Source organism: Ambystoma mexicanum, chromosome 1p (genome assembly GCF_040938575.1).
Source record: "Ambystoma mexicanum isolate Mex_15411 chromosome 1p, UKY_AmexF1_1, whole genome shotgun sequence".
Classification (NCBI taxonomy): Eukaryota; Metazoa; Chordata; class Amphibia; order Caudata; family Ambystomatidae; genus Ambystoma; species Ambystoma mexicanum.
The window spans coordinates 118,287,813-118,302,486 of NC_090921.1; the positions used below are offsets into that span (position 1 = coordinate 118,287,813).

General features: G+C 53.3%; 1 protein-coding gene across 3 annotated transcripts in view; it reads right to left on the reverse strand.

Moving 5' to 3' along the window:
- Positions 1-1,612: 1,612 nt before the first annotated feature.
- Positions 1,613-14,674, reverse strand: part of LOC138566936 (phospholipid scramblase 1-like) — a 230,039-nt gene continuing 216,977 nt past the window's right edge. For all 3 annotated transcript variants that reach the window (XM_069644706.1, XM_069644695.1, XM_069644715.1), the window contains 3 exons: positions 7,148-7,309; positions 5,991-6,152; positions 1,613-2,628 (listed from right to left, as the gene is read on the reverse strand). In XM_069644706.1, coding sequence (XP_069500807.1) covers positions 2,572-2,628; positions 5,991-6,152; positions 7,148-7,309 — 381 coding nt within the window. In that variant the 3' untranslated portion in view covers positions 1,613-2,571. The remainder of the gene's footprint in view (positions 2,629-5,990; positions 6,153-7,147; positions 7,310-14,674) is intronic.

Genomic DNA, 14,674 nt, shown 5'->3' on the forward strand with positions numbered 1-14,674 from the left:
TTGCTCTGATCTAGGGGTTTTAGTTTTCCTCTCTGGAGTTGTTCCTCCCACAGATACCCACCCACAGGGTCAGAGTCAGGTAGCTTCTGCCTTTCCCTGGCCACATAAGGGAAGCTTCCCTCCAGGGAAATCAGTGACGATATTGCTAGATTCACCAGTGTTTAGACATTTATTCTAGCATACCTCACCCCAATGCATGCCAGCTAAGACTCCTGGCTGACATGCACTGGGATGCAGTCTTAGTGCGTGTGTTCATATTCATTGCTGACAAGTGGTGAGGAACAGTAGCCTGGTTTCATACTCCCTGATGACATGCTTTGGGGTACAGTAGGATGTCTGTTCAGACTCCTAGTTGAAAGGCATTTGGGTACAATAGGCTGTGTGTTCAGATTCCTAGTGGACATGCATTGAGGTAGGTTGGGATGCATGTTCAGATTCCTAGTAGACATGCATTGAGGTACAATAGGCTGTGTGTTCCGGATCCTAGTGGACATGCATTGAGGTACGATGGGATGCATGTTCAGGCTCCTAGTTGACAGGCCTTTGGGTACAATAGGTATTTTCAGATTCCTAGTTGACATGCATTGGGGCACAGTAGTGTGTGTCGTCTTCATACTCCCAGTTGACGCGTTTGGCGGTATACTATGGTCGTTCAGACTTGTTGGCATGCATTGGAGCATAGAAGGATGCGTGTGGTGAAACAAAGTGTTGATGCAGGTTATCCTCAGAGAGGGAGACCTTCGAAATCTGATGCACGCAGGAAACCTTCAGGCCCATCTTGCATGCCTCCCCTCCCCCTCGTAGGAACTTGGCGAGACACTCAACTCTGACTTTCTCTCAAAACAAAGCTGGATGAGATCATCATTTCGAAACTGGCTTTCTCACCACATCCGCCCCATGAAAACCTAGAAGACTTTGTACTAAATAACTTCTTCCTCTCGTTCTGACCTCCATCACAGGAAATTCCAGTCACTTGCCACCCATACCTCTTGGGGAGGCTCATGCCCTCTGGCCTTCCTAAAAATCCTCTTGAAAATGCCCTACAATAGCAGTACGGGTTAGGAGTAATTCTCGCACCCGAAGCACCTTCGGGCAAGGATATAGCACTGCAAAGTCATACAAATGGCAGCTATACACTATACACAGAACCTACGACAATGACCTCACAACATGCTACTCTGTGTAATTCAAGTAAGCTCCACTTTTTTTTATCCTTCTTTCACAAACACACCTTCTTCGTTCAAGCAAAGACACTACGGCGGTGATGGGCACAGTATTATTGATTTATGTGGCCGAAACCTGTGGCATGAAAAGGTTTGGGATCCGATATCGTGGCCGGAAGGAGAGGCTGTCCCCAACTCCGCACACACATGATTGCGTAACAGGCCTCAAAATAAATTTCCTTTTCGAATAACATCTTTTCGAGAGCCATTTTCCAAGGTGGTCTGCCAGCAGCAGGATTTCCCCAACAGGATTGGCAGGAGGGCGACAGACTACGAGCACCAGAATCCTCATGCGGGCAGCGTTTCATTGAGGCCACACCTCACCTTTATCTACAGAGTGGGCACAGCACTCCTATGTGGCAGACTCCCCTGAAATACAACATTCTGCATTCCAGGTGGCCAAAGGCTGGGCAAAGGTTTATTAAATGAAAAAAGGACACCATAAAAACACATACAAACAAAGCCAACAAAGGACAGACTCACACAACACTTTGCATACAGTTGGGCTGGTGTAACACACAGGTCCTCATAGTAGGGTTGAGGAAGGCATCATTGGGGGGTGGGCGATTCCCAGGAAGCTCCCTGGCAGTGCACCTTCTAACAGAGAACACTGAAATCCCCCCCCCCCCCTCAGCCCAGCTACTGCTGAATATAGAAGTGGTGCCCCCAACACCAGCCCAGAGAAATCTCGATTTGTGCCCAAGCCCGGTGTATGGAGGATGTGTCTTTGAACAGGAGAGGGCGGAGGAGGCTGCGTGACCTGTGGAAGTCAATGTCTTCTGAAAACGAGGCACCTTCCTTGAATAAAAAAAGGTTCCTGCAGGGTCAGCTTCAACTTTTCACGCAGTAACCGGCTGCACGTGCCAAGGCCTCCTTTTAAGCCTTGATCTTCTAGGCCTGCCTGCTGAAAACGTGCCTTGGCCCGTTTCACACCCCTACTACACAGACAGTTGCCCCGCAAGAGAGCAGATAGGGATCCAAGAACAGGGCAAATTGGTTGTTTGTCAGAATGTCCATAGGTATACATGGACAGCGAGAGGGTACACCAGCACCACTTGTTCTCTGTAACAGATGGAGGGGTGAACAAAATCTCCAGTCTCACAAATTCCACCCGTCGGCGCCGGGAACTCTTGACCAATCACAAAAGGCACTAAACTGAAAAGAGGTAATAGAGAAACATCCACCCTATGGCGTACAGGCAGGTAACAGTCCCGCGCTCGAGGGCACCAATCAGCAAGCGAGGGTGCACAGGGTTTCCTTGTTCTTCTTGGCGCTCTCTGGCGTTTTGTAGGCATGCAGGGGGGTAGGGAGGAGACTTGACGAGAGGGAGCGAGAAGCGTTGAAGTTCTTAACCCAATGCCGTGTTCTTTTGGGTGTCTTTCACCTTCTCGAAATAAATGAAGTCCTGGAAAGAGAAACAAACAACAAGTGAGGAACTGACAAGGTGAGGACTGGCGGGAGAAACTGTGCTACTCTACAGCCCCAATCTCTGCTTAAACCCCATCCCATCTCTGATACACCCCCTCTTTAGATCACCAGAGACTGCATCTCTGACCTACGCTGCGCTGAATCTGCAACCAGTCTCCTCTTAACCCACCGTCCCTCATCTCTGATCTTCCAGTCGGCTCTACTCACTTGGGACTGGAGCCCATCCTCATCCTCCTCTCTGAGCAATATCAAATCATAGACTTCACTACCCATAGGTCTTTGCGGTGGGAGCAGAGGAGGCTACAGCAGAGGAGTCATCCAGGGCCTCCTGGAATTGAATATGGTCGTCTATGGTTTTAATAGCTCAAGGAAGGGGTTGCCAAGCAAAAGTTAGGGTAATTCCAGAGAGAAGGCAATCCCTCTACTCATTTCCTGGAGTGGGTAGGCACCTGGAGCAGATTGTATGTGATGATAATGTGTTCAAAATATCTATTTGTGAAAATACTGTTGAGAAAATAAAGAGTACTAATATAAGGGTCACTATGTACTTCCTAAAGGACAGCCTCTGTCAAACGAGTGTTAAACGTTTGATTTTTACATTCGATTTGAATATCATTTACATTATCAATAAAATATCTATACGTTAATAACGCAAACGATCTCATTTTAGAGACTTTTGATTACTGGTTGCTCCAGCAGCGATTTCACCAGTTACCCCCTAGAGCTTGTAGTCTGCTCCAGAGCGAAAAAAAAACGCAAAAGGGACAGAAGGCTTCCATTCCTCAAGGATACTCAAGGGGCCACGCCAGTTATATGTCCCGTGAATACGGTGTCTTAAACAAGATTCTCTGCCACAGAGGGAGCTAATGAGGCTGCCTAATGACAGGATTCGCAACCAATTCTGAGCAAGCTGGAAGCACCCGACTCTGAGCAACCGACTCTGAGCAAGCTGGAAGCACCCGACTCTAAGCAAGCGCTAAACACCCAATTCTGTGCAACCTGTAAGCACCCAATTCTGAGCAACCTGTAAGCACCCAATTCTGAGCAACCTGTAAGCACCCAATTCTGAGCAACCTGTAAGCACCCAAAGAGAAAGCGGAAGGCATAGATACAGCCCATTTCAATAGTCCAGCCTTGTTGTAATAGGGCCTGTCACAACCATGGGCTGAAGGTCGGTGTACAGAAAAGTTAAAATATTGAACAAAATCTGTAATTGCTAAATTAAACCCCAGTCACTGCATTAACCAGAGGATTGGAAAGGCTGTGGACAATTTTGAAACCCAGGTTCTTCACGCAGAACGAGTGGCAAATTCCCTAGCTTGGGGCCCGAAAGACAGATTCCAGTTGTCATCAGTACTTTCTACAATACGAACCACTGCTTTGTCGGAGGTAAATTTAAGCCACTGCCATAAGCGTCCATTCCTGACTGGCTGCAAGCCTTAACCACTGTCTTGTAACCAAAGAGCCAGGATTACCCTGCATACGAAGTAGAGTCGCAGGAGTAAAGAGGGAGTCCTTATTTCACAGAAGGATCAACATCAATATTAAATGCAAAGGGCAACAATGAGTAACCCAACTGCACACAGAGTAGTAGTGAGAGGCGCGAGGTAGGCGCCTAGGACAACCGACTGTTGAAGGTTTGCTAGAAATGCAGTGATCCAGGCTAACACCGCATCAACAACTCCTGCCTCTTGCACTTGGCATCGAGTAAAGGTATGCTCAATGGTGCCAAAGCTACGTTCGTCCAATACTGATAAAAGAATAGACAGTCTGTGCCCCCGGCATTGCAAAATCCCACCTGCTGCATGCCGATGATTGAAAGACTCCAGAGATAAATTCTGTGGGTGAGGGACTACAGTCGTCTCCATCTGAACGGTACTGGCTGTAGATGGGCCATGTTGGAGAGATCTAGAAGGGTTTGGCCATAATCTTACTCAAGCAACAGAGGGCCCTGGCCAGTTGCTAGTAATGTCAGTGAATATAGATGCCAGAATAGGGAACGGATTGTGAATTTATTTCAAAGCGCACAGGTCCAGAGGCTGCCCTGACAGGATACTAGGGATCAAACTCAACATGTCTTGTTGAGAACCAGAGAATTTAGTAAATGTGGGCTACTCCTGAATGTCAGGCACCACTTGAGAGCACCAGCCCGATTCTAGTGGAAGCCTGAATGCCATCGATCTCGCTAGATATCAGACTACATGAACGCCAATAGAAATGGCAGGAGTGGGGAACACTTGGTTGGTTATCAAGAACATCTCACGCGTTTAATGCGGATTCCGAAAGGAGAAAGTCCAGAATACGGCCTGCCCAACGCGTGGGGCTTTTGATTTTATGTTTAAGTAACAATGTTTCCATGTTATGCAAAAGGTGAATAGTGGCTGGTACGGAACCGTCTTCGTTGCCTATATCAAAATTACCTTGGACCACTGAAGGCCGGAAACCAGCAGCTGTGCCACAATATCATTTAACATATTTACGAAGTGTGGATCAGAGCCAGGGGGCAAGAACTAGCAGAAATGTCACAGTATAGTTAGGAGAGAGGATGAAGCAAACTATGGTACATGCAGCGCTCAGATGGCTCGTACGCAGAAAGGGAAGCTCAGAAAAAAAGCGCCCCCCCCCCATAGTTCCTGAAACTGTGGTCACTCTCTTCGCTTGACAGCCCCCACCCCTCCGATCCATTATTTTTCACCATCTCGGCTCTCCCTTATACCCTTTGCCGTTCCCCCAGGAAACAGAGCACAATTCAGATCTCCACCCCCTCAGAACACACCTGGAACTACAACACTTCCCCATCACTGCCCACTGCCCCACCATTTGCCCCTAAGCTGCCATCTCAGGTCTAGACCTATAGGCTACCCAGAATTTCTAGTTTCCATCTGCCATATTCCCTCTACCCACCAGGCTCCGCTATCCCAATTGATTCGCCCTGTCTGGTGTAACGCCCATCCATTACCTCAGGCAGACTGGACACCCGCACCCTTAGCTCTACCCCAAACTCCATCCAAGGAGCTTCACTGGAAATACAGGTTGCCATGGTTACCCACGCTCTGCCCTCAGGAGCTCTCTGGGACAGAATCTACCATATTTCTACTCCAACCTTCTCCACCCCTTTGTTTCCCGCGAAATGAAGACTTTATCGCCCTTCCGATCTCTTCATCCTTGCTTCCTGGACCCCTAAAATCTTCCAGCAATCAGCAGTGGGACTAGAATAACCACCTCTGATCCCTCTTTGGCAATCCCCTGAACGATGGCCGACCCCATACCAATTTCCCTGCCCCTAGGGGCCCTCTCATGCACTAGATTGCCTGTAGTGGAGGGTTTGCTGCTACTCACTATCAGGAAGCAGGCGCCCAGCAGCACAGCCTTGATCTTGACATCCAGGTCCATGGGAAACTGGATGCCGAAGTTGTCGGCATCTGTGAAGGCTTCCTTCAGCAGTCCTGACCACTGCTTGCTGATCCGTCCAACGCTCCGCGACTCATCCGTTGTCTTGACCTTAGGAGGGGGTGCAGAAACAGCAGGTTAGTACTCATCATGACTGCAAGCGAGAGTGAGGGGTCTGGCCCAGGAGTTCCTCTTCAAGACAGGGTACTCTAGGCTTTGACATGGAATTAGGCACACAGGGAATAGGGTGGGGAATGGGGGCATCTCCCAACAGATCCAATTGGCTCCAGGGATAAGATCTGCATCACCTCGCACATTACACGAGGCTGCAGCGGAGCAGATTCTATAGTGCCTAGAAACGCACAACATATCGCCTACAGCTATAACTCTTATAACAGTAGAAACATTCTGGGAATCTATGGGGAACATATGTAGTATGGAGTGTCTGGGGTCTGTTGGGTGAGAAAGCTCTCTGAAGCCTCCATTTCCCCACTTAATTGGTTATTTATATCACGCTTTATACCCAGACGTTTCTAAGTGCGGACCCATGGATCGAACCTGTGTTGCTTCGTGTCGTCTTGCTTCCAAGGCGAGCGCGTTGCCCTGCAGCTATCCTCCCTGCGCCAGGGATCACGGTTTACTCTATGGGTGGCAGCCCTTTTGGGTATTGGGTGCCATCAGCACGCCCGCACCACTCTGCTTTCCATCTTTCACTTCTACAACATGAGCAGACTCACAAAGGAAGTGACATCAGCACATGGGTGAGAGTGGGGGGGGGGCGGCATGGAGCATGTTTGGTTGAAATTATTGACAAAGACAAACTCCATAACAGCCATTCAGTAAAGTCAATATACTTTAGTAGCAAGGAAGCAGTGCTGGTCTAAACCAATGTCTATCCCTCATCAGATCCGTGATCCTTTAATAGTCGCCTGTCACCCACACAAACCTCAACCCCTGCACCCCAATACAGGTCTTCATTTGATTTGGGTCTGGTGTGGTATGTCCACTCCAGCTGGGGCACTGATGCTTTGGTCACCCTCGGGCTCCAACAGTCCCCGCTTGGCTCCCAGAGACACCCCGGCCCTCTTCCCAGAGCCATGGCTTACCTCGAAGTTGACGTCGCTGCAGCAGTTGCAGGCCAGACAGGGCCCCGTCACCTTCAGGACGGTCTCCTTGGAGGCGTTCTGGATGGAGAACTTGGGCAGGCATGCGTGCCAGTCCTGGATAATGTGCCCGATGGTGGTGCCTGGGGGAGACTGGACTTCCAGCTGCAATTGGTCAACAGAAAAAACGAGGAAGGTTACTATTCATTTGTATGTCTTCCCCGCCCCCCTCCAAGCGGTAGGATTACCAATCACAGTGCCTATATTAGAGCTGTCCCCCACCCAGGACGCAGGGCGGTGGGAGACATAGGAGCACGAGGGTGTCTTGGGGGTTGGACATCAGTCCTCCACCGGGCACATACCGGGTGGATGTTACTGCGCTACATCGCAGAGATTGGCATGATGGTATGAAGTAACAGGGATGAGCGACGTCATATGTGTGGTCCAGGCCATTAATGCCCAGCAACACAACGATACTGCTATTTAATCTGCTGATCTGGCAGGGGGTGCTTTATGGCAGTCATCAGTTGAGGAACCTGTACCACAGAATTTCTTCATTGTTGGGTAAACTCTGCTTTGGCTGCCTGCTATGGATGGACTAGTTGGGAAAACCCCAACACTGAAGTATAGAAGAACACACCATGGGCAGGGGCAGGAGGGCGGTGTGGTACTATTCACGACTGGTAATGTGTGCTTGCCTAGTATTTAGTGAAAAAGCCCCCAAGGCCTTCTTCAGCTTGAGCCATCATCTTGTTGGTAAGTGAGAGCACGTGGGAGCAGGGAGCAGGGGGCGGGGGAATTTCCCCACAAACATGTCATCCAAATGAATATTAACCAGCTGGTTGAAGCCTTTTTAATCCCAAACCACATCATAGTATCTATAGTTTAAATGAGTAGGTATTATGGCTTAAGTTTCTGTCCATGCATATGGAATATTCTGTTTAATATGGAACAGGTTACTTACCTGTAACTGTTGTTCTCCAGCATGGGTCTGGCATGGATTCACATGCTCATGAATATTCCCTGTCGTCAGGCTGGGAATCCTCTGTAAAGAAAAAACCAGTATCAGTTTCGTTTCTGATCTGTCTTTCGTAGTAGTAACCAATCACTAATCTCTGCGTCATACTGACCACAGCCAATGACTGCCCTCTACCTAAGCCCCGCCTCTGGCAGCCATCTTCAGATTTGGAAGCACGTGAAGTGGCAGTATGACCAAGTGAAGAGCCGCAGAGTGGTAGGCGGGAGGGTTCGTATGTGAATCCATGCCAGACCCATGCTGGAGAACAACAGTTACAGGTAAGTAACTTGTTCCTTCTCCAGCATGGGGTCTGGCATGGATTCACATGCTCATGAATAAAGAATACATAGCAGTACACACATGCACAACCACGGGAGGTGGCAAAGGCTCAACATTAAGCATTACATCAACTCAACATTAAGCATCTTAACTCCTCACCAGGCTCACCTCAGGCGAACAGGTTGCGCAGCACTGCTTGGCCGACCCTGGACTCCTCCCTGGAATCCCGATCGACGCAGTAGAATTTCGTGAAGGTGTGCGTCGACCTCCACGTAGCAGCCCTGCATATGTCCAGCAGGGGCACACCAGATAGGAACGCCGTGGTAGCTGCGATCGCTCTGGTGGAATGGGCTCTCGGACGGCCAGGCAGCGGTCTGTTTGCCAACCGGTGACAGTATATGATACAGCCGGAGAGCCATCTGGAAATGGAAGCCTTCGAGAGAGCCTTCCCCTGATTGACAGGTCCAAAGATCACAAAGAGTTGTGACGTCTTCCGAAAACACTTCGTGCGGTCCACGTAGAACTTCAGCGCTCTAGCCACATCCAGCGAGTGCAAAGTCCTGTCAGCCGGCGACGAAGGCGACGGGAAGAACACAGGTAACACCAAGGGTTTGTTGAGGTGGAAGTCCGACGGCACCTTGGGCATGAAGGAGGGGTGCGTCCTGAGCACTACCCTCGTGTCGTGAAAAGTCAAGTACGGGGCCTTGCAGGAAAGGGCCTGGATCTCTCCCACCCGTCGTGCGGAGGTGATGGCCACAAGCAACGCTGTTTTCCACGACAGAAACTTCAACGGGGCCGAGTGCAGAGGCTCGAACGGAGGTCCCATGAGCTTGGTCAGCACCACGTTGAGCTCCCACGCCGGGGCCGGAGCCTTCACCGGCGGGAACAATTTGAACAGTCCCTTCATGAATTCTTTTACCAGACGATGAGACCACAAGGACGTCCGCCCCGTGGTTCTGGTGTATCGGGAGATCGCAGCAAGATGAATCTTGATGGACGCGTGTGCCAGTCCAGCTTTGGCCAGCGTCAACAGGTACGGCAGTACTTGGGGAGCCGTGATCCTTAGAGGGTTAATCTTCTGTGCGTGGCACCAGACAGAGAACCTCTTCCATTTGTGTCCGTAGCATTTCAGAGTCGAGGACGCCCTGGCCTTTGCAAGAACCTCTCTGCAGTCGGCCGGTAGTTCGTATCCTCCAAACTCTAGCGCTGCAGGAGCCAGGCCTGCAAGTTCAGGGACTTCGGGTCGTGGTGGAGGATGGCGCCTCCTTCCCTGGAGAGCAGATCCGCGTCCACTGGCAGCTTGATTGACGGGGACGCTGACAAGTCCAGAAGGTCCGGGAACCATATCTGCCTCGGCCACGCAGGTGCGACGAGGATCATCCTGCACTGTGACCTCTTGAGCTGGTTGATGAGCCGGATCAGCAGTGGTAATGGAGGGAACGCGTATAGGAACAGGCCCTCCCAGGGGAACGAGAAAGCATCGCCCATGCTCCTCGGCTGGGTAAACCTGCTGGCGAACCTCCGGCACTTGGAGTTCGTCATCGTCGCGAACAGGTCGATCTGGGGTGTGCCCCACCGTCGGAAGAGGCGATCCACTAGATCTGCCGTAGTTCCCACTCGTGGCACGAGCGCAGCTCCCTGCTGAGTGAGTCGGCGATGGTGTTTTTTATCCCTGCCAGATGAAACGGCACCAGAAACATCCCTTGGGCGACGGCCCAATGCCACAGGTCCTGCGCCTCCTTGGACAGTGCTGGGGACCTGGTTCCGCCCTGTTTCCTGATGTAAAACATGGTGGTGGTGTTGTCGGTGAAGATCCTCACCACCTTGCCCTTGAGGGACGGAAGGAAGGACCTGAGGGCCCAAAACACTGCGCGGAGCTCCAGGACGTTGATATGGAGGGACTTCTCCGTCGGGAGCCAAAGGCCTCTCGCGTGCAGTTTTTCGGTGTCCGCTCCCCACCCTTCCAGGGAGGCATCCGTGGTCACTGTCTCCTGGTGGCCTGGGGTCTGGAAGTCCATGCCCGCCGTCAGATGCGCGCGGGTGCCCCACCACCGGATCGCTCGTCGGAAACTCTCGTCGAGTGTGATCTTCTCCTCGAAGCTGCCCGTCGTTTGGATCCAGCGCGCGTCCAGGAACTCCTGCAACGGGCGCATCCGGAGCCTGCACAGGGGAATGAGGTAGATGCAAGAAGACATCATTCCGAGGAGGGACTTGATGGACCTCACCATGGCCGCGTCGGCAACCAGCATCCGCTGTACCTTGCCCAGGATGGACCTGGTCCTTTCCTCCGACGGGGAGGCCAGAAGGGACACTGTGTCAAGCTTCGCTCCCAGAAACAGTGCGTCTTGCGCGGGTACCAGGTGGGACTTGGCGTAGTTCACGGAGAATCCCAGGTCCGTGAGAAGTTGGACGGTCCTTGCCGCTCCACGGCGAGCTCCCTCGTCTTGGCTTGGATGAGCCAGTCGTCCAGGTAGGGGTAGACGTGGATCCCCTCTCGGCGCAGCTGCGCCGCCACCGGTGCGAGGCACTTGGTGAATACCCTGGGTGCCGACCGTAGTCCGAAGGGAAGGGCTCTGAACTGATAGTGACGCCCTTGGACCACAAACCTGAGAAATTTTCGGTGCCCCTTTAGGATGGGAATATGGAAGTAGGCATCCTCCAAATCCAACGACGACAGGAAGTTGCCCTCCTCCAGCTGACCCAGGACGTGCTGGAGGGTGATCATCCGGAACTTCTGTGCCTTGATGAACTTGTTGAGTCGTCGTAGGTCTAGGATGGGGCGCCATCCTCCCGTCTTCTTCTTGTTCACGAGGAAGTATGTTGAATAAACTGTGGAGCCCCGGAGCCTCTTTGGGACGAGTTCGATGGCGCCCTTCCTGAGCATCGCCTTTACCTCCAGGAGAAGCTGAGGGACGTGAAGCTCTTTCCTGGCCACAGGGGGGGACGTGCGGGCACCTTCTTTGAAACTCGAGCGCATGGCCCTGGGCTAGGGCGTCCAGCACCCAACGGTCGGTGGAGATGGACTCCCACACGCTGACAAAGCTCGCCAGCCGGCCTCCCACCGGGGTGCTTCGGTGGGGGCCCGACCCCACGTCCGGTTCAATCCTGCTTCGACGAGGCTTTGCCGCCTTGACCTCCTTGGCGACGACGGCGAGGTCCGCCTGACTTGCCTCGTCCCCTGTAAGCCTCCTGAGACGACGAACGGGCCGCTTGACGGAAAGTGGAAAATCCGCCGCCGGAACCTTTGGAGGCGCCATTGCCTCCGCCGCTCCGAAAGGGTGGCCGCCGTTGATGGAGAACCCCGAGAGCCCGGGCCGTCTCCGTGTCCGCTTTAATGGCCTGAAGGGAAATCGTCCACTGTTTTCCCAAACAGGTTGTTCCCATCGAACGGCATGTCCAGGACTCTGGTTTGCACGTCTTGACGGAAATCCGTAGCCTTGAGCCATCCACGCCGCCTAAGGCACACGCCGTTGCCCAACTGGTGAAATCCAGTGTCGGCGATGTCCGTCGCAATAGTGATGGCGTGGTCCGACGCCACCTCACCTTCCTGCAGGATCTCCAGGGCCTCCGCCCTCTTGTCGTCCGGCAGGAAGTCCAGCAGGGGAGCCAGTTTGTACCACAGCTCCCTGTCGTAGCGGGCTACGATAGCCAAGGCGTTGGCCGCCTTAATCGTCGTCGCTGCAAACGAGATGACTCTGCGCCCCATAGTGTCCAATTTCTTTCCCTCGCCGTCCGGCGGGGAAGTCGACGTAGAGGCGGCCCCCCCCCCCCGCTTTCTTCCTGGCCGCAGCGGAGACGACAGAGTCCGGGGTAGGCTGTGCCCGGAGACACAAGGGGGCCGCATCTAGGACCCGGTACTTCTTCTCGTACCGGTCTCTTCTAGCTGGCGTCGTGGATGGGTTCTTGAGGAGGGCGAGGCCCTCATCCCAAATATCGTCCAGTAGAGGTACCGCGAGGACCGTCTTCCTCTTGGCCTCGCGCCGTTGATAAAGGAAACCTTCCTTCTCCTCAGGGCAGAGCTGGAAGAGCTCGGATGCCCTGGCGATCATGGAGTGAAACGATCCAATCTCGTCGGGCAGGGAAGCCCGGGTGGGAGGCGACAACGGTAGATCCTCGTCGTACACCTCGCGGCCGTGTCAGTCCCCGTATCATCCCCTCGAGTCGTGGACGGGGAGGAGGGCTGAACGGGGCGCGACGGCTGAAAAGGAGGTGGAGGGTGAATCCTTCTTTTCTTGGGGGGGGGAGGGCTGCCAGAAGGTCCAGGTTCTGGATCCCCCGACGGGAGTGGTTCCTCCGCTGGTGGTAACGGTAGTCTCGTCCTTATCTCCGAGCATAAGGACTGTATAGCCAACAAAATGGCCGCCGAGTTGTCTTGCGGCACTGGCAGAGGGGAGTCTGACGGGCGGGCAGGGGCCCCGTCGTCACCCTCGACGATATCGTCGTCACCTGCGTCGGGATCCCTCCCGACGGGCTGGTCTTCTTCCACGCCAAGGCCGTGCTTTAAGACCTCGATCAGCTCTTCCTCAGAGGTTGAGGCCGAATCCACGACGACCTCCTGCCCCCCCTTCTTCTCCGCCGGAGGTTTCACGGGGGTCCTGTCAATGGGCACAAAAGGAGGACTCCCTCCGCGGTGGCAGGGAGACTCTGAGCCCCGAGGTCGCCACCACTGGTGTAGCCTCCACAGGCTGAGCCAGGGCCGCCGCAACAGTCTCCATAGAGGCATTGGCCGGATGGATTAAGGCCTTCACCACCTTAGGTGCGCTCACCGCCTTATCCTTGAGGGGGGGGGGGCACTGCCTCGCTCCTCCTCCGATGGGGCCTTAGAGCTCGACCGAGTCCTCTCCAGGAGCTTCGCCGGGTGCTCGGCCTTCCTCTTATCCGACCCAGAGCGTTGGCTCGTGGTTGATGGCGCCGGGGAGGGTGCGCCCTGCCTGGCGCCCGTAGAGCCTGACCGTTCAGCGCTCCCGGTGCCAGCGGACTCGCGGTGCTTGGCCTTGTGTTGGACCCCCGTCGCCGGGGCGTCCTCAAAGGTCTTAGAAGACCGCTTGGATTTCTTCCTCTTCTTCTCGCCGGACGGGCTCTTCCCTTCCAGCCAGTTGGCGAGACGTTGATGGCGGTCCTTCATGGTCCGCTCCGACATGTTGCCGCAAAACGCACAGTCCTTCTCCGCGTGCGTCTTGTCCTCATGCAGGCAGTAAAGACAAAAGGAGTGTTCGTCTTCCTTAAAGACATTCTGTAGCTGGCATCCAGGGCAGACCCTGAACAGCTTTCCGGGCGTCGAGCTTCCCTTCTCCTGGGCCATGTCCGAGATGGGCCTGAGAAACTTCTGGAGTCCTCCAAAAGCGTAGCTCGACGAAATCTTCACCCTTGAGGGGGCGTAGACGAATCCGACACGGGTCCCCGTTGATCGGATGGAGAGTCGGTGGAGCTTGAAGCTCTTTTGACCGAAAAAACGAAGTTTTTGAGAAAAAACGTGAAAAGAATAGCACTAACGCTCGAGAGCAATAGCACGAGGATCCCAACAAATGAACGTGCGGTAAAAATCTGAAGATGGCTGCCAGAGGCGGGGCTTAGGTAGAGGGCAGTCATTGGCTGTGGTCAGTATGACGCAGAGATCAGTGATTGGTTACTACTACGAAAGACAGATCAGAAACGAAACTGATACTGGTTTTTTTCTTTACCGAGGATTCCCAGCCCGACGACGGGGAATATTCATGAGCATGTGAATCCATGCCAGACCCCATGCTGGAGAAATAAGGGTTGAGGAACAACCTAGATGCGGGACCTTCGGGATTACCTCAAGGTTCACTGTTGCTGCTCTGAACTATGCGCAGCACTGAACCTTTGAGTTTCTAGGCCCAAGCACAGCTCCTTCAAGCCAATGTTTAAAAACCCCCCAGGCCCCAGCAGCCACACTTGTTCCCCAACCCTCTCCTCCCCTCACCACCATCCTCCCAGCCGGCCACTGCCCCCGATAGCCTTTCTGCTCCTCTTAACAGACCCTCCCAGGGCAGCCCCTGTAGCTAAGGGGCACATGGCAAAGGGCAGCTCCCATTGCGGCGACTCCAGCCAGTGTCTGCAGGTGTCAGCAGGGGAAGCCAGTGGCCAGCCATCAACCAGCAGCGACTAGTAAGGTAGGAGTGGTCCAGGTGAGGGAAAACCAGGCCACATAGCAGACTTAGGTGAGTTTTTCCTCTGCTATTTGAATTGCACAGTAAAGTATTAAAATAAAT